General features: G+C 44.6%; 1 protein-coding gene across 1 annotated transcript; it reads right to left on the bottom strand.

The window, feature by feature from the left end:
- Positions 1–352: 352 nt before the first annotated feature.
- CACNG5 (calcium voltage-gated channel auxiliary subunit gamma 5) lies at positions 353–23,486 on the bottom strand. Its single transcript, XM_054978532.1, has 5 exons — positions 23,279–23,486; positions 19,119–19,205; positions 12,854–12,994; positions 10,243–10,388; positions 353–610 (listed from the first exon to the last, which is right to left on the bottom strand). Exons 1-5 carry the CDS (start codon positions 23,484–23,486, stop codon positions 353–355), a joined length of 840 nt encoding a protein of 279 aa, XP_054834507.1.
- Between the last annotated feature and the right edge of the window lie 989 nt (positions 23,487–24,475).

A 24,475-nucleotide genomic window follows, 5' to 3' on the forward strand; every position in this document is an offset into this window, starting at 1 on the left:
ATTTTTTAAAATAAGACACTTTGTTTTCCTTCCTGGTGATGTTGGCCTGGTTTTAAGCTCCCTTGAACATGATCCTGCGTCTTTTCCACACCCCCTTTTCCTCTCTGGCTCCAAGAGTTCTGGGTATACAGAGCAGCTGCAGGATCAAAGCAGCAGCTGTGGTTTACTGGATATGCATATGTGCATTACAGGAGCGAGGAGACACCATCTCTGGGTAATAGTTTACTAGTTCTATAAACAGAAGGGGAAAACCTGTCCTGGCAAAGTGTCCTTTTTTAAAGTACAGACTCAGGACATTACAACCTCCACCTGTTTTTCACTCATCCCCAAAGTGAAGGTATTTACTTGCCATTCAGCACGGAGAGGATGACATCTGGTCATAATCTGGACATTTAAGTAGAGCAGGATAATTACTGTTCATCTGAAGGGAAGCATCGCTGGAGAGGTCAGAAGGACTGCGCCCACGTACCCACGCATCTGGATGGAGGAACTGGCCAGAGTAGTCAGAGCAGTTGCTAAGCCGTGGACGGTAGAAGCCAGGATGAGGCCTGTACATCTCTTCAGCAGTGTATCTCTTCATGAACAGGTAGACAGACATGACACCTGCACTCTGAAGGGGGTGGGAAGAGAACAACATGTTGGTTGAAGGTACTTGTGTGACCAGGAACTGAGATAATGGCCCAATGTATACCTCATCTGAAACCATGGTTGAATTAACCATGTCACACTTAGTGTGATCATCCGATAGTGCCACTCTGCTAACTGTTGTCAGGCTGTACCCTAACTTAGGTTCAGGAAACCAGGATTAGAAAAGTTAGTTGTAACCATGGTTTTGTGTGATTTGTGAACGCAGGCTTAATTCTGGGAGGTTCCTACCTTCACTGGCTAAGATACTTTGACCTCTGCAAGGAAAATGAAGGGAAAGTGAAGGTGGTGAAACCAACATTTGTTGAAGCAAAGCAGGATTTTAATGGTTGTTGGTGGACTGAATCCTCGTTACACAAATTAATTATAGTTAAAACAAACCACGGTTTCACATTACATCGCTCATTAGCAATCCAAACAGTTCAGTCAGTCAAATTATGCCTGTCCCAGACCTTCCTCTGTTAATTTTTTAGAAAATGTCTATGGCACTTCTCCAGGGAACCCACTCAAGGTTGCTTACAAATTAAAACATAACACGAACATGAAACATTAAAATTTGTTTTTTAAAATCCAGAATTAAAAATGAAGCCAGAGCATAACACCATAAAACACTGAGCAGCTGAAAATGAATTTGAAAGTTTTCAGGCTAAGTAAACACAAACTATAACAATGGCATTAAAAGATCAACCCCTTAATTAAAGCTGGAGTAAGAAGTAACATTTTGGACTGATGCTTAAAGAGAGTAGTGTAGGCACTGATTGAAAGGACGTGCCATAGATGAGGTGCCACTGCTGAAAAAGCCCTGTCTCCGGTTGCCCTCACCTTTGAAGGCAGGGCATGGAGAGCAGAACTTCCTAGCTGGAAGTGGTCCTACAAGTGTGTGTTAGCCCCAAGAAATTCACAGTGCAATCCTAGGCAGAGTTATGCCAGTCTAAGCCCACTTACCAACAGAGAACTCATATCACTGTTGTGTGGTTCTTCTTGCAACAACAAGGTAATAAATACCCCTCCAGCTGCCACACCCCCAAATTGGCTGAAAAGCCAAATCAATCTGGCAAAATTGCCAGCAAGTCCAATGGCCCAGGCAGTGTAGAAGTGGAATTTGGAGTGGAAGGAAACAAAATGTGGCATTCTAAAAATGTAATTGCGTTAACTGGGGGTTTGCCTGCATAAGCATTCTTTGTATAATTCACCATTTAGAAAAAAATAAAAGCATAGGCAATAAATGCTTCTTGCAAGAGAAGGAGTAAAAAAACCTTTTAAATATACATTACCGCACCCACGACAGGGAACCCATATCAGAATGAGGGCCCTAATTGACTTGGGATGCAGCCGAGACTTGGTAGCCCCTGCCCTAGTTGCTGGACTGGTAAAGTTCCAGAGCCTCTTAGGTTTGAGCAAATGGATGGGACACCAGTGAAGGGAACCCTATGCACCTATGAGACTGAGTCAACCCCAGAGGGGATGGGTAGTCACTGGGAGGAGAGATCTTTTATAGTGAGCTCCGTGGTGAAATTTCCGGTGGTCCTAGGGGTTCGATGGCTCTATCTATCCATCCACACATCTAGTGGAAGATGGGTCAGTTGTGCTTCCCAGCTGAGGACTGCCAAAAACGTGTATGGGAAGCCAAGAGGGGCGCCAAAGCCCCTCCCATGCCTGAAACTGTATCCCTAACAAGGGAGGAAATTAAAGAGACCCCCTCTGAGTATCAAGACTTGTGCCGGGTTTGGTACAAAAATGGTAAACTGCATGCTCCCCTTTGTGGGGAGGTGTTACAGAAATGCCATGACGCCAAAGTAGCAGGTCATTTCAGCAGTTTTGGTGGCCGGGTATGAGAAAGGGCATTTCCCAGTATGTGACCACTAGTCAAGTCTGCTTAATGGGAAAGAAGGGGGGGAACCCCTGGGTTGCTACAGCCATTGGAACCCGCCCCCCCTTGCCCTTGGTCTACAATTTCTATGGACTTTATCACTGACATTCCTCTTAGCAAAGGGAAAACTGTGATCCTTTTGGTTGTGGATTTGTTTTCTAAACAAGCTCATTTCATTCCCTGCTCTAAACTCCCCACAGCAAAGAAACTGGCTAGTCTCTTCATGCAGAACGTGGTGTGTTTACACTCTTTCCCAAATAAGATAATCTCAGAAAGAGGCAGCCAGTTTGTTGCCAACTTCTGGCGGGAGCTTAGGAAAGTGACAGGGATCAAGCAGGGTCTTAGCTTGGGGTACCATCTGGAAACTGATGGACAATCAGAACATACAAATCAGATATTGGAGCAATTCCTGAGATGCTGTATTAACTATTGACAAGATGACTGAGTCGACTTTCTGCCTGATGCAGAGTATTGCTACAACAAACAACAGTGTGCGCAGCTCCATTGGAGTCTCCCCATTCCAAGTGACTCAAGGCTTTGAGGGAAAGCCAATGCCAGGGCTGGATGATGGAACTAAGGTGGAGGGGGGTGGTTATTTGAAGGATTAGTGGACTAAAATTGTAACTCAGTGGGAGTTGGTGAAACAAATGCTGGAGAAAGCCAAACTGGATTATAAAAATCAGGCGGACAAGAACAGTCCCCTCCTTGGGACTTAAAACCAGGATATGCAGTCTATGTGTCCATGAAAAATTTGAAGGGGAAGCAGCCAAATAAAAAGTTGGGTTAGAAGTACCTCAGGCCTTTTAAAGTAAAGCATCTGATTAATGATGTAACTGTTGAACTTGAATTGCCTAAAAACCTATGGTATGTACATCCCGTATTCCACATTAGCCTCCTCAAGAAGGATCCTGGACCAGATAAGTGGCATCCAGAGCCAGCAACCCCCCTCCGATTATAGTCAATGGACTATATCAGTTTGACCTCCATCAGGAGGTCAAACTGATCTTGGACTCTAAGTGGAAGGGGGAGGGTTATACTACTTGATTCAATTGAAACATTTTTCAAGAAGCCAAAATGAATGGGTTAAATCTACTGATGTTCGGGCTGGCAGATTGGTTCAAGCCTTCCATAAAAAATATCCAGAGAAGCTGAGGAGGGGAGTTAAGTTTCAGGCGAGCAGGAGGTCAGGTGTCTGGTACCACATGTCATGTTCAGACTCAATCCTGACTGTGATAGTGGTTTAATGATTCCTATGCTTCATGTTATGACTCAATTGCTTGCACTGTAAAAAGCTGTTAACCTTGCTCCCCATATGTACCCCAGAGGATGCTTCGCTCAACAAATAAACAACTGTTGGTGGTCCCTGGCCCAAGGGAGGCCCGCCTGGCCTTGACCAGAGCCAGGGCCTTTTCGGTCCTGGCACCGACCTGATGGAACTCTCGGTTTGAGGAAACCAGGGCCCAGTGGGATCTTTCCGCCGGGCCTGTAAGACAGAGATGTTCCACCAGGCATATGGAGGAGGCTAGGTTGGGCCCCCACTGGCCACACTAAAGATCTGTCCACCACCCTACATACGAGCCAGGGCTTGAAAAGCAGTATTTTATCATCGCCATCTGAAGAGAAGCTGCATTGTATAAAGTTGTTTTAATGTTATTTGTATACTGTTTTATCTGTTTTAACTGTATTTATGTAAATTGAAATGTTGTACTCCGCCCTGAGCCCGCCTGGCGGGGAGGGCGGATTAAAAATATAATAAACAAACAAACAAACAAACAAACAGGACCTGCAATGGAAAAGTATGCGAGGGGAGTGTTTACTCTTGGTGTTATCTGTCTACTTCTTTGAACCTCTTGCCGTAGCCTGGGAGAGGCTCTGGCATGACCTTGAGAACCCCCATCCATCCTTCCTGTTCTTTCCCTGCCTAACTGTATTCCCAATGCATGCTAGATGAAGTTAGATTGGAAGGAGGGGGCTTGGAAGTTAGCCATGCTTTGGAACCTATAACCACTTGATGTTTTCATATAACCATTATTCCGGGCAAACATGGCGTAAGTGTATGATACTGGCAGCTTATCAATAAAGAACTTTTACTTCTGCAGTGAAGTTGCTTGAGAGTTGCTTGGCATCCTTACAGTATCAAGCCTCATACTTTGGAATGCCATTATACTACTTCCCAATGAAAGGGGCAGACATACTGCAAGATTTTGCCATGAGCTAATTTTGTATTGAAATGTAATCTGAAGAAGTAGAATTCATCCGTAAAAGGCAGAAAAAAAGAAATCCATCAAAACTAAACCTGCCCCCCGTATGTCCTCTAATTAAATACACAAAGGTGAAGCAAGTAAGGGGAAGGAGCAGTGGCTTACTGGTCTGGCACACACTTTGCATATAGAAGGCTGCAAAGTCAATCCCTGATATCTTCCAGTTAAAGGATCTCCAATAGAAGTGTTAGGAAAGGCCTTTCTCAGAGTCTTTCTACATGTTACTAAGTACCTAGGGATGCTCAAGTGAACCTCATTTAACATGCCCCCCCTCCAACTTTCCATGCACTCGCTTGCACAGTCACGCTTCAATTTACTCCTCGTGAGTACATTCATGCGTTTCATATCAGTTCCTCAACTGCTAAAAGTATCCCAGTTTCTCCCACATCCATTCATTGAAATGCAGATCTTGACACTTTCTCACACCTTAGCGAAATGCAAATTGGCAATTCAAAGGAGCCTGCAGTACTTGTTCTCACAATAATAACAGAGCTGAATTGGTGCTTTGCCCTTCAGAATCACTTGCAGAGCAGTCACATAAAGGGAGCTCCTGTGAAAGCAGCATTCACATGCACTGAGCAAGAACAGCCTGCACATGAATTAAGGACTACACAGCCTGCACTTGAGTGTCCCTAGGTACTTAGTAACATGTAGAGAGACTCTCACTTTCAGACCTTGGAGAGCCATTTTCTGTACTGCAGACTATGCGGAATTAGTTAGGTCAGCACCCTCATGTGGTATACGGAAACTTCATATATTCAAAACATTTTAAGAGAGGTCTGGGGATCAAGAATAAGCCTTGTACACAGAAAGTCCTCGGGCCAATCCTTGGCCTCACCTGTCAAAGGGTGTTTGGTAGCAAGTGTTCCAGACATCCTGGAGAGGCGTGACCAGACAGAGGTGGCGGCACCGAGCTGAAAGCCTAATGGCCTCACTCGGAATTTGTTTGTTCATACAAGTTAAGCAGATTGCAGCACAGCTTCAAGGAGACTTGCAGTTCCTTGAATTTTAATGAGATCATTCCCACCCCTTCGGGAGGCAATGGCTTCCTGAAGTTCCCATGACTGTGGGAGAGACAACGCAGCTGTTTTTTTCGGCTGAAGAATTAAACTCCAGCAGTTTATCACTCTTGGTAGAGAGTGATTGAAAGATTGCCCATTTGTGCCTCATTTGGTCAGTTCAATGGAAGGATTTACTGCCTGGGCTATGTCAAGGGAGTGTCTGAATGTCGAAAAGCCAGAGGACCGGGAACATCGCTGTAAGCAATCCCAATCTTAAATCTATCAACTTTTCTCACTGAATGTCTAACTACAGTCTGGAACCTGTGACACAGAAGAAGTAATTATGTGGCTTGGGGTGAGTCTCTTGTCTAATTTTGAAATGCTTTCCATGTTGAAAAATAAGAATTAAAGGAAATGAATATACGCAGGAGCTTGGTTTACATTTATATTGGAAAAAAAGATTCAAACAGGCATAGGGTGACTCTTTGCTATGTTTGATGAAGGCTATGTTTTGTTTTGGCAAGCAGGAAAGTTTGGCCCAGAGAAGAGGAAAAGTACTGTGAAGGAGAGTAACTTGAGTAAAAGAAGTAAGACAAGTAGCTGCTGGGGAAACAATACAACTTGTTCTGTAAAGCTTTTGTTTTTTCTCTCTCTGAAACTATTCTACCTTTCTGATTATAAAACTTTGGTCTAACAAGATCACCTTTTGGATTTATGAGAAATAGCACTTTATAATTCTGCTCTATGAAATTGGACTTTTATGCATCAAAATAATTTGACTTTACCGGAGATAAGAGAGAAGGAATTTACTTCATGGGATCAAACAAGGAAAAGATGAAGATATCAGGTAAAGAATACTCGAGGCATTTGCCGGCTTCTTATAGACATATGCCCAAAGAGTGGAAATAGAATTTACAAGGTTTATACCAGATTTGCAACCTGAAATATACTAGCAAGAGAACTCATAATTCATGTTGTGAAGAAGGTTATTACAAAAATGGAGGTTTTAAAAATTATCCTATGAAAGAGTGGGAATAAAGGAATATCTTAGACTTGACAGAAGAGAAAGAAGAACAAAACAGTTATGAGGACTTGAGCAAAGAACTTTGGGCATAAATAAATAAATGGAAAACAGGTGGGCCCCAAATTTAGTCTGCGTTAAATTCCTAACGAGAACTCCCTATAAAATTATTGATGGTATATGTTCTTAGATAAAATAGTAAAAATGACTAAAGGTATGTTAACTAAAGATTGGAAAGAGGAATAGTAAGGATTATTTTATTATCTTTGGTAGAGTGGTGACAAATTGAAAAAAAATTGGCTATAATTATATATGTTAATGAGAATGTTAAATATCAATTCATAGTCTAGACTGGAGTTTTATGTGTTGGGAAATATGGATAGAAAGTTTGGGAAAAGAGTATGGTTTTTTAATGTTACATGTGGTAATAGTGAAATGGTTTACATAAGCTTAAAAATGGAGGTGTAAAGATCTATCGTCAGTGGAAAATTGGATTGGATTGGAAAGATGAGGGTTTTAGTTGAGACAGCCCAACTCATAGCTGTAGAGAGATAAAATCATTCTTTACACACATGGCAAATTGGAAGTCCTTTATGACTCTCTGCGAATGAAGAAGGAAAATGAACGAATGATTGGTCCAATTAAGAATATGGAGTTGGGATGTTAAAAAGACAAGATGAGATATATAAAAAAAGATATTAATTAGACCACAAGCTGACTGATGTGAAAAGGAGGAAGTGTCGTAGGGAAAAAAACTGTAATGATTAACAAATTCAATACATTTATTAAGCTGGTTCTTTCTGGTAGTATGTAGGCCTAAAATAAAAGTTGTAACTGAAAATTTTTTTTTTAGTGAGATCAATAGCCTATTGACACAATGACCCCTTTCACATTCACATTTAAAACCGATGGATTTGAGCTTTATCCCCTATTGACCTGGCAGCAGCTTTGCATTGCCCCTTTTTACAATCTCCACTCCCAATTTGGTCTCATGTTCTTTGCTGAATTTTATACTCCAGATCAGGCACTTGTTCTGCTGCGAGGTTTGTGGGCTACTGAATACATGTCACTTTTTGAGCATGCGCGGTAACGCTAAGAAACCCTGCCCCCTCTCTCTGCTGCCATTTCGAACCCAAACTGTTGAAAGTAGCGCCAAGTTTTGTTGTGAAACGGTTACAGCTTGAGCCTTTTTACTTGCAAGGAAGACAGCACAAGAGCAGATACAGTGAAATTAACACCCACTGCCAACTCGATTCACGAAATGATCTCCAACTTCCTCTCTCTTCCTCTCACTTTTTTACTGTTCTCTGCAGTCAGAGAAGAGCAATAAAAGAAAGCTAGTTCCACACAGGGAAGACTACAGGACAGAAACAGGTGTGTGTGTGGGGGGGAGGGGGGCCACTCCATTAAGCCAGGTCCGAACTGCATGCTTGCAAGAAAATAATCTTGGTTTGTGGTGGGGAAAGCTCCTTTCTCCACAAAGCCGCTGTTTTTCTTGCTTTGTGTACTCGCTCAACCACTCATCATAAGGGATTGTTAAATGCCCACAATTGTGTTAAACGCTCACAATTCTGAATGGCAGCAACATTACTGCCCTTCAGAAACAGTAAAAAAAAGAAAGAAATTCAGACGGGGAGCTGAGGGGGAAGGGGAGCAAAGCCCACTCCAGCTCCACTCGCCCGGTAAGGAAGCGGACGAGGTAAGCAACGAGCATGGCTGAGCTGCCACTCACAGCAACATTACTGCCCTTCAGAAACATTTTTTAAAAAAGCAATTCAGACAGGGAGCTGAGGGGGAAGGGGGCAAAGCCCGCCCCCAGCTCCACTCGCCTGGTAAGGAAGCGGACAAGGTGAGCAATGGGCACAGCTGTGCTGCTGCTTGCTGCTGCCCGCCCTGACTCCGCTTGTCGGGCACCAAGTGCAGCACATAGCTGGAGCCCACCCCACCCCCTCCGGGGCTGCTCGCTTATCCAAACCCCAGTTCCTCCGGAATGCAGGATGGACGACCCCAAGACCCGTGGAATTTCCCGCCTCCCTTGCGCTCTGTGCCCATCTTTCCCCCCTCGGGCCAGGCCGGGCCAGATGGAGGATGCCGCACTGCACTGCCACCAAACGTCCTTTAGGGAAAAAATGGTGAAATAAGCGTTAGGGGAGCTGCTAAGGGAGGGTGTGGTTAAATCTGCTCTGGCCAATCAATTTATGATAGGACAGAGGGGGGATGAGAGAGGTGAGCCATTCACACATGCATACACTGGGCTAAGCGCGTGTCGGCAGCTGAGGCAAAAATAAAATCACCGTATGTCCACAGCCAGATACCCTGGAGAAAATCTAACATAGCCCAGAGCTGTATCACATGACTAGCTCGGAAGTGTAAAAGGCAGTAAAACATGGGATGCGAAACAGGTAATGAATGTACTGTAAAGACTGAGTGTGAAAGGGGCCAATGTTGTTGTCCACCTACATTCAGTTACCTGTCATATGGCTGGGTCCTAAGACCTGCAGACTACAGGTAGATATTTGTATCAAAAGCAAATGCTTGTTGGAAAGGCTGGTAACGTAAAAGGAATTACTCTGCCAACTCTGAACGGAGTGACAGTGGCAGACGAAATGCAAGTTGCTTGCAGGTTGACTCTGTTTTGATTCAGGCAAACTAGCAATGTTGATCCACACCACTGTAGTCTCAGGGCTAGATTACAGTAGATTGTTGTACATGTGGCTGCCCTTAAGGATGACCCAGAAGCTAAACTTGATGCAGAATATGGCAGCTCAGCTTCTGACTAAGACCAGGCTCCGCTAACATGTTAAATCTACTTTAGAGTGTTTGCACTGGCTGCCTGTTAGCTTCTGGGCTCAATTTAAGATGCTGGTTTTAACCTTTCAATGCCTGTGTGGCCTGAGGCCCTCATATGGGAAGGACTGCCTCCTTCCATACAACTACATGCTCTCCTTCAGCTCCTCTTCCCCATCTCTTTCCACCTTCCACAAGAGTGTGTGGACTATGATGGCCTGTTCCAAAGTATTTGTTGCTGAGCTCTGGAACAGACTCCCAGCAGAAGTCCAAATAGTACCTGAAGTTGAAGTCCAAACAGAACCTTTCCCATTTTCCACAACCTTCATAAAACAGATGGTTTAAAAATGATTTTTTAAAATTTAATTTAATTAAGCTGGCTGTTTTTTTAGAGTTTGTGGTTTATTGATTTTTGCCTGTTGGTTTTTGGGGAAAAAGTTTGAATTGGCCAGTCTGGTGATAAGTTGGATATCTGTTTTTGTAAACAACCTTGAGTTCACCACTGTGAGGAAAACCAGTATAGAAATATTTTAATAGAAACAATGACTTAAACTCGAGAGCATGTTAGCCTCACAGAGACAGTATAAAGCCCCATAATCTTCTGGGACCATAAGAATTTCTAATATCTATTTTAGTGAGCTTGCAACCCAGGCCTACCTCTGTCAGGAGAAAAGAGATAGCAGAAAAAGCAAATGACCACCCATATTTGTAAGTGAAGTATGTCTCAGAGTCCTTGGTTCTATTGAGCATTTCATCGTTGATGCTGGAGATGTACAGCACAAGCCCCACAACTAGAGATAAACCTGGAGAAACAAGAACACAAAATGAAAAAAAAAAACATTCTCTTATGGAGATCAGTTCATACAAACCCTCTGCTTTTCCAGTATCCTGTTCTAAACATGCAGCAGAGAGTGGCAGCAGAAGTCTGAGAACTGGAATGGGCTGTAGAGCCAATGTGGTCTAGTGGTTAGAGTGTCAGACAGAAGCTGGGAGACCCAGACTGTGCCATGGAAGCCTGTTGGGTGACCTGGGGCCAGTCACACACACTCTGCCTAACCGAGCTCATAGAGTTGTTGTGAGGATAAAATGGAGAAGACAAAGAGGCGGCAAGGATACAATGGAAGAGATGTAAACTCTCATAAATGAAGTAAATAATAATTCAAATAAATAACCAGGGGGAAAGGTTCTTCTAACCTATCCTTCCACATACTATGGTAGGTTTTTATTAAATTATTGGGAATGATTAATGTAGGGGAACTTTGAAAAATATAATCCCAGCCCTGAAGCCTGAAGGGGTACAATCCAATCTTCCTCCCTAGCACTCTGCCACCTCATTCTGCTGCACGCCTAGAACGGGCCTAAGAGAAAATTTGTGTCTCGGGTAGGAATACGGCTAAGGAAAGGGCATTAGGTTTAGGCTGAATTTTCAGCCCCTGGAAAATGCACTCCTCTCATTAAATTAAGCAGTATATTTATGTTCTTGGACAACGTTCTTCTGAACTACCAGCAAGTAAAAAGCCTTATGCTCTGAAGTCACAGCTACACATTCAAGACTCCCTTGATGCAAAGAATAAAACGCTGCCTTCTGTCAAACAGAAAGATGCTCATTGATTATCGTATTTACCTGAAAGAAATGTAAGACAGTCCCTTTAAAACTGTTATGCGCACCAAAAAAAGACATATTATTGGACGTAACTCGTAAATGCAAATGTTAAGTCAATCCTCCTCCAGCCCTCCCCGCCCCCACCGAGTTCTGAATGTGAGTAAGGACTGTATTATGTTTCTGGTCTCCTGTATTAACACCAGACATCACAGGTGCAACCACTTGTCCAAGGCCAAAGAACGGGTGCCCATCCTTTTGAGCTTGTGGGCACCTCTGGAATTCTGACGCACGGTGGTGGGTGCAACCCCTAAATGGCTGCCACAGGAAGTGGAGCCAACCACAAAATAGCAAGGGAGTGAGGTTGTAATAGCAACTCTTCCGCATTTCAGGCAGAAACTGCTTAACAGGATGCCTTTTGAAATGAACATACTGTAAAAAAAGTTTTGCGCATGCACATCTTACCTTCAGTCACACAATCAAGGGCCCTTTTCACACTACTCACCGGCTTCCAAAACGTCGCGAGATGTAGCACAAAAAACGCGGAAGATAGAGTCTTTTCGCGCGAGAAGACGCTATCTTCCGCGTTTTTTGCGCTACATCTTGCGACGTTTTGGAAGCCGGTGAGTAGTGTGAAAAGGGCCAAGATCTTTGGGCAGCAGCTGCTGAAGCAATTTATGTATATCTGCACAGCCAATCAGAAGCCCTCTGGGCAAAACCCTCACTCGGCCCCACCCATTTTCCAAAAACATTTGGCAGGCTCCAGGAATGGTGTTGGTGGGCAGCATAGTACCTACAGGCGCCATGTTGGGGAGTCCAGGTTTAAAGAAATAGTGTCCAAGCAGCACATGGTTGAAGCAGCCTGTTTTAGAGGAGACTCTATCTAAATATATTTATTACCATCTGTTTGGGAAGCCTTGTTAAGACCAGTCCATTGGGGCTAGCTTTGAGGACTCCAGTCAGGAAAGGGAGAGAAAATGTAAACCATTCAGACAAAATCTTTTTCTATTTTGTCAATATTTGCTTTATTTCCTTCCCTGAACCTTTAGGATGGACCAGGCTCAAACCAGCAAATAACCAACCAACCAAACAAAAAGTGCCTGCTTACATGCTAGGAAATGGGACAAAAGGCTGCACGGTAGTCATTATCATATAGTGGAATCTGAGTGTGCTTGAAAAGTCTGTACTCAGGCTAACACAAAACCAGGACATTGCATCTCACTGGGCTCACGAGATGTTCTCAATACAGAACAGGGTAAAAATCTGCTACCCACCAGCTTTTCTAATTATTGTAGATGTGCAAGGGAGCTTTGTATCTCTCAGGTGTACATCAGCCCCTTTCTGTTTGGGAGGACTACAGCAAAGAGAAGTAGCTTTAGCCTCCCGGCCCCACTGATGCCATTTTAGTGCCCTCAAACTGCCCCATGGGGTCTCTATTGGCTCTGCTGCAAAAAGCATATTACTTATTAGGCTGCCTGTAATTTTTGCAAAGGAACCAGTGGTGCCTGTCTGGGATGATTGCAGGATATATCCCCCTACAAATACAAGGATTTGTTAAAGTGTACCAAGGTCCTGAAATGCCATTATTTTTCTTAGATGTGAATGTGAGAGATTGGAATTTGAATGTGTACTAATGTAATTCAAAGATTTTACCATCTTAAGACTCACCAGACAGAATGAAAAAGATTCCAGACACAAAAGCCAGAATGGTTCTATGGGGACGGATGTGTCCGATATTGCTCAAAATGAATCCAATAAACATGAAGAAGAGGCTGACTAACGGGAAAGGAGTGGCAGAACGAATCATCTCTGTAAAGGTAACAAGGGAGCACAGAATGAAAAAGAGTTACATGAGATGATAACATTATGAATAGGAAAACATTTTCTGTACTTATAATCCATATACCTATTTGATCTTGCTTTTAAAATGTTGATTCGGCATGCTCACTCTCTCCCTGTTAGAGATGAGCACGAACTGGGGGGGGGGGAAGAGCCATGTGGTTCGTGGTTCGCCACATTTCATGAACCATGAACTTTCATGAACTGGCCCAGTTCGTGAACTGGTTCGTTTGGTTTGTGAAAATGTCACATCTAGGTCAGCAGAAGGTCACTTCTGGGCCAGCAGAAGGTCTGCAGGAAGACCATCCCCTGTTGCCTAGGAAACTGATTGATCGGCGCCAGGCTATCTGCAGTGACGAACCAAAAAACGAACCAAACGACCCAGCCTAAAGTGCTTCTTATCATGGCCACTTGGATCCATGCTATGGTAACATCAAGGCTTGACTAGTGGAATGCTCTATACATAGGTCTCCCATCTAAGTTAACTAGGAGGCTCCAATTAGTGCAAAATGCTGCAGCTCGACTGTTATCAGGAGCAAGCAGGAGCATGAACATCACTCCCATCCTACAGTCGCTCCATTGGCTGCCCATCAGTTGCCGTGCTCAGTTCAAGGTATTAATTATTACATACAAAGTTCTTCACGGCTTTGGTCCGGCATATCTACGGGACTGCCTCCCTATGTTCCTCCATGGCAGCTTTGCTCAAATAAACAGGGTTTCCTGCAGGTGCTAGGCTGCACACAGGTGAAGTCAGCAGCAGCCTGTACACGAGCTTTCTCTGTGGTGGCCCCTATCCTGTGGAATGACCTGCCTGAGGAAGTTAGAAGAGCCCCCACTCTCCTGGCTTTTCGTAAATGATGCAAAACCGAACTATTCAAAAAGGCTTTCTACTCAAATGGGAGGGCTTCACTAATGGGACCATAGACTTCATCACTATATTGCCTTACTATATCTGTATCTATATCGATACTATTCTATATATAGTATACTATATATAGTATACTATAGTATAGATATAGATACTATATCTATATCTGCTGTTTTAAATATGTATTCCTATGTACTACCAGTGCTCCATGTTGTCTAATGTTAGTCCTAGAATTGATTATGTTCTGCTTCAGTATTTTTTCTACTCCGTATTGGATTCTTGCTGATGCTATGTCTTTTCAATTTGTATCTGTTTACCCTATGGTACTGTATTGAAATGTACTTGATACTGATTGTACTAATCTCATACTGTGTAATCTGCCTTGAGTCTCAGTGAGAAAGGCGGACTATAAATGACCTAAATAAAATAAAACAAAAAAATAAATGTGCTCTGACAAACAGCCGGTTTGCAAACCATGAACTGGCCCGGTTCGTCACAAACTTTGATTCGAATTTCGGTTCGTGCCCATCTCTACTCCCTGTCTCTCTCACACACACAAAAACCATATGCGCTGAGTGAGCTTGCTTGTACACTGAGATGATTGAAACTGTATGCAGATTTTATACCCATCCTTTTCTAATTCTGTTTCGATTAGTGTGAAAAGGGTTTTTTGAAACTTTGGAATCCATTCGAATACCTAACTCTGCCGCTTGGATCTTACAAAGTGTGCATGGAAGTTAAGGATGAGTATGGACACTGTTCTTTCTTGCCTTCCTTCCTTCCCCAGCAGCCACCTGAGACTTCCAAACTGCTGATACTGAAGGTTGTTAGGTTCACAAAGACAAAAATCCATGGGGGGCAGAGGGAAGCAATGAACAGAAGGAATGAGGAATTTTTGCTGACACACGAGAAAGGTGAGGGCAACTTCACTTCGTACCCCTTTCTCATCCCAGCCCCTGAGTCACATGGTTTTTTGACCCTACAAAACCCCACAATTTTAGCGCTTTTTGACCCTACAAAATCCCACAACCTCTAGTAGCAGGATTTTGGAGGTCTTAGTGGGGTGCTGGAAGAATGGAGAAGGTGGGAAAGAATGGTATCTTTAAATACATGTTCCATGGGATCGAAGCCATTGTTTTCCAATTGCTTCTCTAGCTGGAAAAAAAAATCACACCTTTTACTATGATTCATATAGAAACGCTAAAAAAAGGAGAACAATTAAAGTTGAGGCACTCTTATCTTTACCATATCACTCTGCAAAAGGTACTAAAATAGACTGGGATGGTATAATATAATATTAATTGCTACAAATTATTTACGAGTCCCCTCTCAGCAGCAAAACCAAAATATAAAACCATTCGTTCCAGAAACAGTAATGTGCATTGCTATAGCAACAAAAGAAATCTTTTTTGAAAAAACCACAGATACCCTATATTCCTACTGAAAATTGACTGCAAATATTTTTGTCAAAATAGAATTTGTAAAAGCAAATTTGGAGGGAGCTGTTGTTTAGTTTTAAAAACTGATTGTTCCTGACATATAATAAGCTAAATATTTAGACAATGTCAAAAGACAGCTTCAAATTTAGGAGCAGCAGAAATCAATAATGTAAATATGATTTTTTTTAAAATACCAGGCAAGAGCCTTTCTAATTCTGAATGTCAGAATATAAAAGGTAGAAAAATGCAAAGCTGGATCAGAACAAAGGTATCTTTAGTCCAGCTCTCTCTGAGAGTGGATAGCAGGATGACCAAGACTTGTTCACAGGGTGGCATTCTGAAGACAGACACCTCTTGGTGTTTGTTCCCATCATTGATTAGTAAGAGGTACACTGCTTCTGAACTTGAAGCTCTATTCCTAGCATTCATTCGTATTGTTAAAAATTCTCACATAAAGATGCAGTATTCTTTTAAATCCTAACTATTTTCACCCATCGGAGTAAACTTTGCCCTGTTTTCATATCACACTGAGAAAATTAAACTAGAAAGCAGATACGGATGCTTGTCCTTTACTGCTGGATATGGTGGACATCTTGGGACTGAGAGGCTCTGAAATGGAAGCAGGTCTTACTACAGCAAAGGGCTCAGGAAATAAAAATTTCTGCCTCCCTCCTCTGTGCCTTCACCTGTTCCTAAGCTGCTGTTAATGAGAGAAAGCACAAGGGAAAAACAAAACAAAGCACCTGCCCTTCTGCAATGTACGGATGCAGCACTTTTGTGAGGGTAATGCGGCAGCAAAAAACACTTTCTTCCAACTCAATCTAGCCCAGAAGATGGCCCCATACTTTGACTCTGGCCACTTGGATCCATGCCATAGTAACATTAAGACTCAACTACTGTAATGCATTCTACACAAGTTTGTCTCAGAGTGTGAGACTACAAGTGACTTTCTTTACGTGGAGAACACTAGATTTTTCTCGCAAGATTAGCTTGGAAGTGAAGTCCGAGTGGTCCTTCCCCTCTCTGTTAGAATTGCTGCCTGAAGAGCCACAGGAGAGCTTCGTTTGGGGGCGGGCAGCTGCTACTTTCTCCCAGGGTGTCCTGCAGGTTGCGTGCTCCCAGGGAGCTGCTCTGGAGAAAGAGGCCGCGTCAGTGAAGCTTCAGCCGCAGCGACAGTGGAAGGATCTGCTGCAGATTCTTCCACTGTCACTGCGGCTGAAGCTTCACGACGCTGCCACTTCCAGAGCATCTCCCCTGGAGCAGGCAGCCCACAAGACGCCCGTGGAGAAAGTAGCAGCTGCCCACCCCCAACTGAAACCCTCTTGTGGTTCTTCAGGCAGCAATTCGAACAGTGAAGGGAGGACCACTTGGACTTCACTTCCCAGCTAACCTTGCAAGAAAAATCTAGTGTTCTCCACGTGAAGAAAGTCACTTGTAGCTTTGCTCTCAGTTAACTCAGAGACTCCAGTTGGTGCAGAATACTGCTGCTCAATTATTATCTGGAACTAAGTGGACACGCATATGACTCCCATTCTACAGTCACTCTATTGGCTGCCATCAGTTACTGAATTCAGCTGAAGATGTTGGCTGTCAGGGCTTGTCGAGGCAGCTGGGCCAGCCCTGACATCAGAGGGGCGCCAGGGATACTGCAGGACCCTGCTCTGTGGAAGGAGGGGCGGTATACATCACCCAGACTCCCTCTCAGTCCACTCGCTGGCCTGCTTACCCTCTGCGTCCTCCATCATCTCCTCCTCCCAGAACTCTCCTCCAAGCCTGCTCTCTGCTCTCTGCTCTCTGCTCTCTGCTCTCTGCTCTCTGCTCTCTGCTCTCTGCTCTCTGCTCTCTGCTCTCTGCTCTCTGCTCTCTGCTCTCTGCTCTCTGCTCTCTGCTCTCTGCTCTCTGCTCTCTGCTCTCCTTACTCACACCCACCACCTCAGCGCTCTTCCTAGCCACCTTATATAGGGCTTCCTTTCCCCCACCCCACCCTCCTTCTAGGCTTGTTCCCTCTCCTGACTTGGCCCAGCTGTGCCTTCCCTGAGGTGTTTCCCTCCTACCACTAATCCCTTTTTGGCTTCCTTGCCTTGCTGGCAGGGTGGGGTTGAATGCGAGCCATCCCCAGCTGAGGTCTCCTTGGCCTTGCTCACGAGGAGCTGCCCCAGCCGGCTTCTGTGCTGCTGAGCATGCCTGGCCTTGCTCGCGAGGAGCTGCCCCAGCCAACTTCTGTGCTGCTGAGCATGCCTGGCCTTGCTCATGAGGAGCTGCCCTGGCCAGCTTCTGGGCTGCCTGCTCATTGATGCCAGGCGGGGCTACCCATCTCCTCCCCCAGAATGCCTGTGGCAGCTCCACCTGGAGGGGCTTGGCTCCTAGCACCTCCTGAGCCAAGCTGCTGTCCTCTAGCCAGGGTGTTGCTCTGGGCTGTAGTGGCTGCTTCTCCTCCGTGGAAGGTAAGGGCTCTGTTTGGGCTGTTGCTGGGTCCCTATTCCCCCTGCCTTGGCCCTTTTCCTCTAGCCTGCTTAGCCCCCTCTCTTCCCCCTGGGGGGTGGGACTAGCTGGCCTCTCCCTGCTCCCTCCAGCCTTCTGAGGCTTTGGCCTTTCGCCCCTTCCCCCTGGAGTAGGCAGGTTCTGGCTCTGTTTGCCAGACAGAGCAGTTGGACTGCTGTCTCCCGGCTGCGCCCTGCCGCTGCCTGTCAGCAAGTCCGGGGGCTGGGCTGCTGACCCCGGACATTGGCTATCATACAAAGCCCTCATACCTGTAGGCCTCCAGCAGGTGCCACCTTGCAAATGGGCAAAATCAACAATTACCCATATGTGCACATTCTCCGTTGCGGCTCCCCCCTTATGGAATGGTCTGTCTGATGAGGTCAGGAAAGATCACACCCTCACCCTCCTGGCTTTCTGCAAACTATGCAAAACTGATTGATTCAGGGATGTTTTTTTACATGGGTAATTAGGGCTGTACTGTTACAAATGTTCCAGAATGTTGCTTTAGTAAATGGATAGGGATTGTGTGTGGACTACACTACTGTGTATAGTATGTACTGTCTGTTGATGTAATAACAACAACAACAACATTTGATTTATATACTGCCCTTCAGGACAACGTAATGCCCACTCAGAGTGGTTTACAAAGTATGTTATTATCTGGGCTTTTTTTCTGGGAAATGAGGCGGTGGAACTCTCAAATGAGGGAGAAACACACAGGCCCCCTTACAAAATGGCCATTTCCTCCATGGGAACTCATCTCTGTCTTGAGACAAGGGGGAGGGGCTACCGGACATGAGAGGTTCCGGAACTCCATTCCACTGCATTCCCGCTGAAAAAAAGCCCTGGTTATTACTATCCCCACAACAACAATCACCTCATGAAGTAGATGGGGCTGAGAGAGCTCCCAGAAGCTGTGACTGGCCCAAGGTCACCCAGCTGGCTTCAAGCGGAGGAGTGGGGAATCAAACCCGGTTCTCTGGATTAGAGTCCCGCGCTCTTAACCACTACACCAAACTGGCTCTCGCTATGATCCTACTATGTCATTTCTGCATCGTTTAACACATCGTGCTAGTGCTTATGCTTTCTTTCAACTCTGTTTTCAGATTTCTGTAATCCAAATCCTATTGGATTACTTATGGAATATCCCTGTTGATTGTATTTGACCTACACTGTGTAATCCGCCTTGAGTCTCAGTGAGAAAGGCAGACTATAAATAACATAAATCTCTTTCCCAGTCTCTGAAAACCAAATATTTATACGGACACAAACACCCTCCCTAACCCATACCCTAAAAACTACCTACTTAAAACATTGACTGTCGATTCAGATGTAAGTTGGACATTCATTGGCATGACGTACTCTATTGTGAAGCACCTCCCACGCTCTTCACCTGCAAGGGAGAAAGTTGTTTTATACCTCCTTCAAGAAATTGATTGTTTTAATTAAATACAACAGCTTCTTTTGCTTCCAGTGGCTTCAAGGACTTTCAAGTCAAGATGCTTACATCCAACAGTGAACAGAGATGTATCCAGATCTTTAAGGACTGAAACGCCTGTTTTTGAAAACATCACATGTAACAAAATAACAAATCAAGGAGTTGTCGCTAACTGATCTTATGCCTCTCTTAGAACAAATGGTATAGAATTACCTTTCTTCTACTATTCTGATATTATAGAATAGAGGACTGTAAAAAAAATCCAAATGGTGGGTTATGATTAGACATGGACACGATCCAAAAAATAATCCCAATTTAGCTGATCGTGATTCTGCGCCGCCGCCAAACGCAGGTACCTGATTCTAACCGATCAAGTCTCGTTTCCGATCCAAAATCGGATCCAAAATCGTAAATTAGGGAGGCCAGCGCCCAGAGCAACCGTAGCCAGGCTGTTGCGCGCGCGCATGCGCGAGCACTCCTGAGTCGCTCCCGCCCACTCAGCAAGCCGGCTGTCCCGGTGCGCTGCAGAGCTGGCAGCAGCGCGAGTGGCTCGGAGGCTGCCCGCGCCATTCACCTGCCTCGAAAGACAAGGGTCGGCCGGCTTGCCCGCGCGCCCCTTGTCCTGGGGAAAGGCGAATGGCGCAGGCTGCCTCCCAGCCTCCCGCGCTGCCTTTTGCCTTTCCCCAGGACAAGGGGCGGCTGGCTTGCCCACACACCCCTTGTGGGATGTACTAAAACGAATGACAGAATTGCCCATTGAAAATAATGGGAGAGGCTTGAATGCCCGTTGGAAATAATGAGAACCTGGAATGCCCATAGACTTGCATGGGCTCCACTGAAACACATTAGAGCAAAAAAAAAAGGTGCAAAGAAAACGTGGAATGGATTTTGAAGGAAACTCTCTGGGCCCAGATAGACTGTTCTGGGACTGGATTGACAGGCCCCTGAGTGTCTCAGAAGGGCTCTGGGACTGGAATGACAGGCCCCTACCTGGAATGAGGGCCCTTGGGTGTCTCAGATGGGTGTTATTTCCAACGGGCATTCAAGCCTCTCCCACTATTTTCAATGGGCGATCCTGTCATTTGTTTTAGTACATGCCCCCCCCCCCTGTCCTGGGGAAAGACGAATGGCGCAGGTGGCCTCCCACGCTGCCTTTTGCCTTTCCCCCGGACAAGGGGCGGCTGGCTTGCCCGCACGCCCCTTGTCCTGGGGAAAGGCGAATGGCACAGGTGGCCTCCCAGCCTCCTACGCTGCCTTTTGCCTTTCCTTTGTGCCCACCCCCTTCCCCCTCCCTCCCCTGGGTTGCTGCTGCGTGGTTGGAAGGAAGCCTGCTAATCAAGGAAAGCTGGGCTTCCATTCGTGTTTCAAGGGCGACAGAAGGAGGGCAAAGACAGCTCATTCCCCCCCTGACTCCGTTGCCCCGGGAATTAATTACTGGTGCCTGACTGTCTGCAATTCCAAACAGAAACCGATATATCCGATCAAGTCCCGAACAAGCAAACTCCCGACTGCTGGATCGGTTGCCGTGGACAGAACCGATTAGCTCAGTCACGATGGAGCAAACGCCAAAATCGGGGACTTTTTGAAATCGTAATTCAGATCGTGCTCATGTCTAGTTATGATAACCAACTGTACAGAAAGGTACCATACCCACTCCAAGGCAGCTGAAACTGGCTTGCAGAGTTTGGAGAATATTCAGATATTTGCAAAAAAAAAATCCTTAAGACAAACATAATGATTTAAAATAGAATTCCAAAGGGGATCAAATGTATCTCTCATAGAATTCAAGACAAAGTAGAAAACTATTTTGGAGCGCTCCAATTTCTGATCAGTAGGTGATATTGAGAAAAGGCCTACACAGTTAGTGGAGAAGTGGCCAGAGACGATTTCCATCTTAGTGTTGTTCTGCTCCTGCTAACAAACCCTCATTATCAAAATACATCTATTCCTTGCTTTCTAGATTCACGCAAGAACCAGAAAGGGAAATGTAATTTAAAAAGTAACCAATTATTTTGTGAACAAAAGCCACGAACTGGAGAATTTGAAAGCTTGCACATTGAAGACATCTAGAGAACTCGAAAGCTTGTGTACTGTGCTGTTATTCTTTGTATATTTATTTAGGAAATGTATATGCCATCTCTCCATAATCCTGCTCAAGGACTGGTAGGTCTTCATAAAAAGTATTGCATGGCTTTTGTTTTTGGGTTTTGCTGTGGACCAACACAGCTACATACCTTTTGTCAATTATTTTATGGTGACTGTTACACTTCTGTGGTGACACTTATTGTGATTTGTGTGCGTCTATATCAGCCAACATACACCCTTGATAATATGAACCAGGATGTTATCAGATAATTTCCCCATCATTAAAAGAAGCTTCGTAACGGCCATCAAGATTTTTAGGTAGGTGGTAGAAGTAAAAAGTAAAGAGGCAATACTCACAAATCAATATATTAAGTAATGTTTATGTTTAAGCACAATTATTATCAAAGAATTCTAGCTAATAATAAACTGGTTGGCCTAGCTACAGATGACCAAAGTTATGCAATTGGGGCTACACCGAGAAAAGGCAGGGGTCATTTCTACATACTTGGGAGACTCTCCAGATAAGCAGAGAAAATACAATTTCATAACTTAACCATTAAAATGGGCTGAAAATCATCCAGGAGGAAGCGAGAATCAGAGCCAAGCTACAAGTGACGCCAGACACAGGTTGGACACTTGTCAGCTTCCCTCAAGTTTGGATGGGAAATGTAGGCATCCTGGTCTTGCAGCTGTAATGGAGAGCCAAGCTGTAAAACCAGGATGCCTACATTTCCCATCAAAACTTGAGGGAAGCTGACAAGCGTCCAACCTGTGTAAGGCGTCACTTGTAGCTTGGCTCTTAGTTAAAAAGAAAGAAGAATCAGCCTGCCCAAGTCCTTGAACACTTCTAAAAGCCTTGAGGACAACGTTTTGGTGGGTGAGACAAGATTTCATATTGTTTTCTCACAACTCCTCATAGGTTCCTAGCTTGTTATTATATTAAATAGTAAACTGGCTGGTTCTTATGCCCATCACAACAGTACACTGGGGCCACCCATATACGCTAAGAGTTTCTACATACTGGGGGGTTCCCCACGTATGAAGAAAATTAAGACTTCATAAATTAATAAAGAAAATAAATCAGAAAACAGAATAGCTTGAAGGAGATTTTATAGAGAACAGCTGACAGTCAGTTAAAAAGTAAAGAAATCAGGCAGCTGAAGGATGAGAGGACATCAGAATGATTTTTCCTTCCACAATTCTGATGAGGTTTCAGCTTGTAATTACTACTTGTGTTCGTAATATCTATAAATAGCCAGGTTTTCCCCTTTTCTCTCTTCTCCTTGCAGTTCCCTGAAAAATATGCCTCAGGACTGGGAGAACCTGTGAACAGAGTAGGATGGAGTGTAGGCGGCAGCTTGAGAAGCAAATCAGCAGGCCAAGCTTCCATCAAGAGTGTACATGGAGAGACAAATTCTACCACTTTCCTCTGCCCCCTTGCCAGCCTGCACCCCATCTTTGTGACAGTTCCTTGACCCTCAAGAGCCAATTGTTCAGAAGGAAAGGGGAGAGATGTGTCCCGTGAATTCACTCATGGATCTAACCTGAAGAGCGAAGAGAAGAAATTTTACCCAAGAATTCACCAAAACTCATGGAGAAAAAGGAGGAGAAGGAAGAGGAGGAGCTACAAGGTGAGCAAGTGAAACTCAAATAGGAAAGAGGGGATGAGTAAGAGAAGCAAAATACAATAGCTGAGGCTGAGACAGAACGAGAGAACAAAGGAAGCACAAGTTTATAATGAAAATAATCAGGAGAAGAATGAGTTTTGTCACGGAAATTCTGAGGGAGGTAATGAACAATTGGCAAGCCAAGACTGAGTGGGAGAAAGATTATAATTATAAATTAATCATGATACTCCACTAATAGAAACAGTTAATATTAATAAATAGATATACTTAGCAACAAGGACAAGAAAAGCAAGATTTGACTCGAAGATACCATACCTGCCAAAAAGCAAACCCTCCAGAGGCCAGAATGTAGAGACATCTTGATTTCAGTGCTCTGGTTTTGGGGCAGGATGATGCCTTCCTCCAGATACAACCAATAGTCAGTGCTTACAGCAATCCCCAGGAGTCCCAAACTACAAACGGCAAATACACTGCTGAGCAGAGTCAGGGCCTTTCTGCCGCAAGTGCTCATTCCCAAACGCATCAGGGTCCGACGGGACAAGAGAGAAGTCCTGAATGGATGAAGGACAGAACCATTAGCAGTCAACCTAGACAATAATCTGTATTAGGCACGGCTAAATTTCCTCTTTCTCCCGTTCGGATGCATGAAGTCCCTGACAAATGGAAAATGGGTCACTACTTCTTTTCAGATGTTCAACGCATGTAAGATGAGTTGTGCAAAGGAGAAGGCAGGATCATGACCTGTGCGCACTAATACATTCGTGGCTATGCCTGCATAGTTCTCTCTGTGCATTCAAGAACCCTACTTTTTCCATGCACACTTCACAGTGAAAGTGAATCCAAGGGCAGAGCTTTCCACTACAATGCCATTATTCCCCCACCTACCCATTCACTTTCTTTCTAGTCTCCCAGTAGACTGTCCGAAAGGAGCTAATCTGTTATCACACTCTTCCAGATGGGATGCCAGGTCACAAAGGGACCCAAATAGCCTAAGCAGGCCAATCAGAAGAAAAGATGTCCAAGAAGGGGCTTACAAGGATAACTCATCCTCTTCAGCCAGAAGGGAAACTTGGCACTACAGGTCCAGAAGCAGCCAACGATTTAACTGTGCCAGCTGTCCTGTCCCTCTGACTTAGTTTGCACTGATAAAGAGATGACACAGGCAAGATAAAATAGGGCAAGAAATAGACTACTCCAGAGTCTGAGGAAAACATCACTTGCTTAAACCTGGAGTGCTTATTGGCTGTCATAAGAGGTCTCCAGAACCTGTGATACAGGGGTCATTTCGTAAAAAAAGAGCTGCAGGAACTCATTAGCATAACTCATTAGCATATGCCATGCCCCTTGACCAGGCTGAAATGACCGGGATTCAGCTGCTGCCAGACAGTGGAGTGTTCCCCCACCTGGCAGTGGCCCGATCAGGGATGGTTTGGCCCCAATCCAGGCCGAAAGGGGCTCAAAATGGCCATTTGGGGCACGTTTTGGCCTGGATCAGGCCCAAAATGGCCCAGA

The sequence above is a fragment of the Eublepharis macularius genome, chromosome 4 (assembly GCF_028583425.1).
Source record: "Eublepharis macularius isolate TG4126 chromosome 4, MPM_Emac_v1.0, whole genome shotgun sequence".
Classification (NCBI taxonomy): domain Eukaryota; kingdom Metazoa; phylum Chordata; class Lepidosauria; order Squamata; family Eublepharidae; genus Eublepharis; species Eublepharis macularius.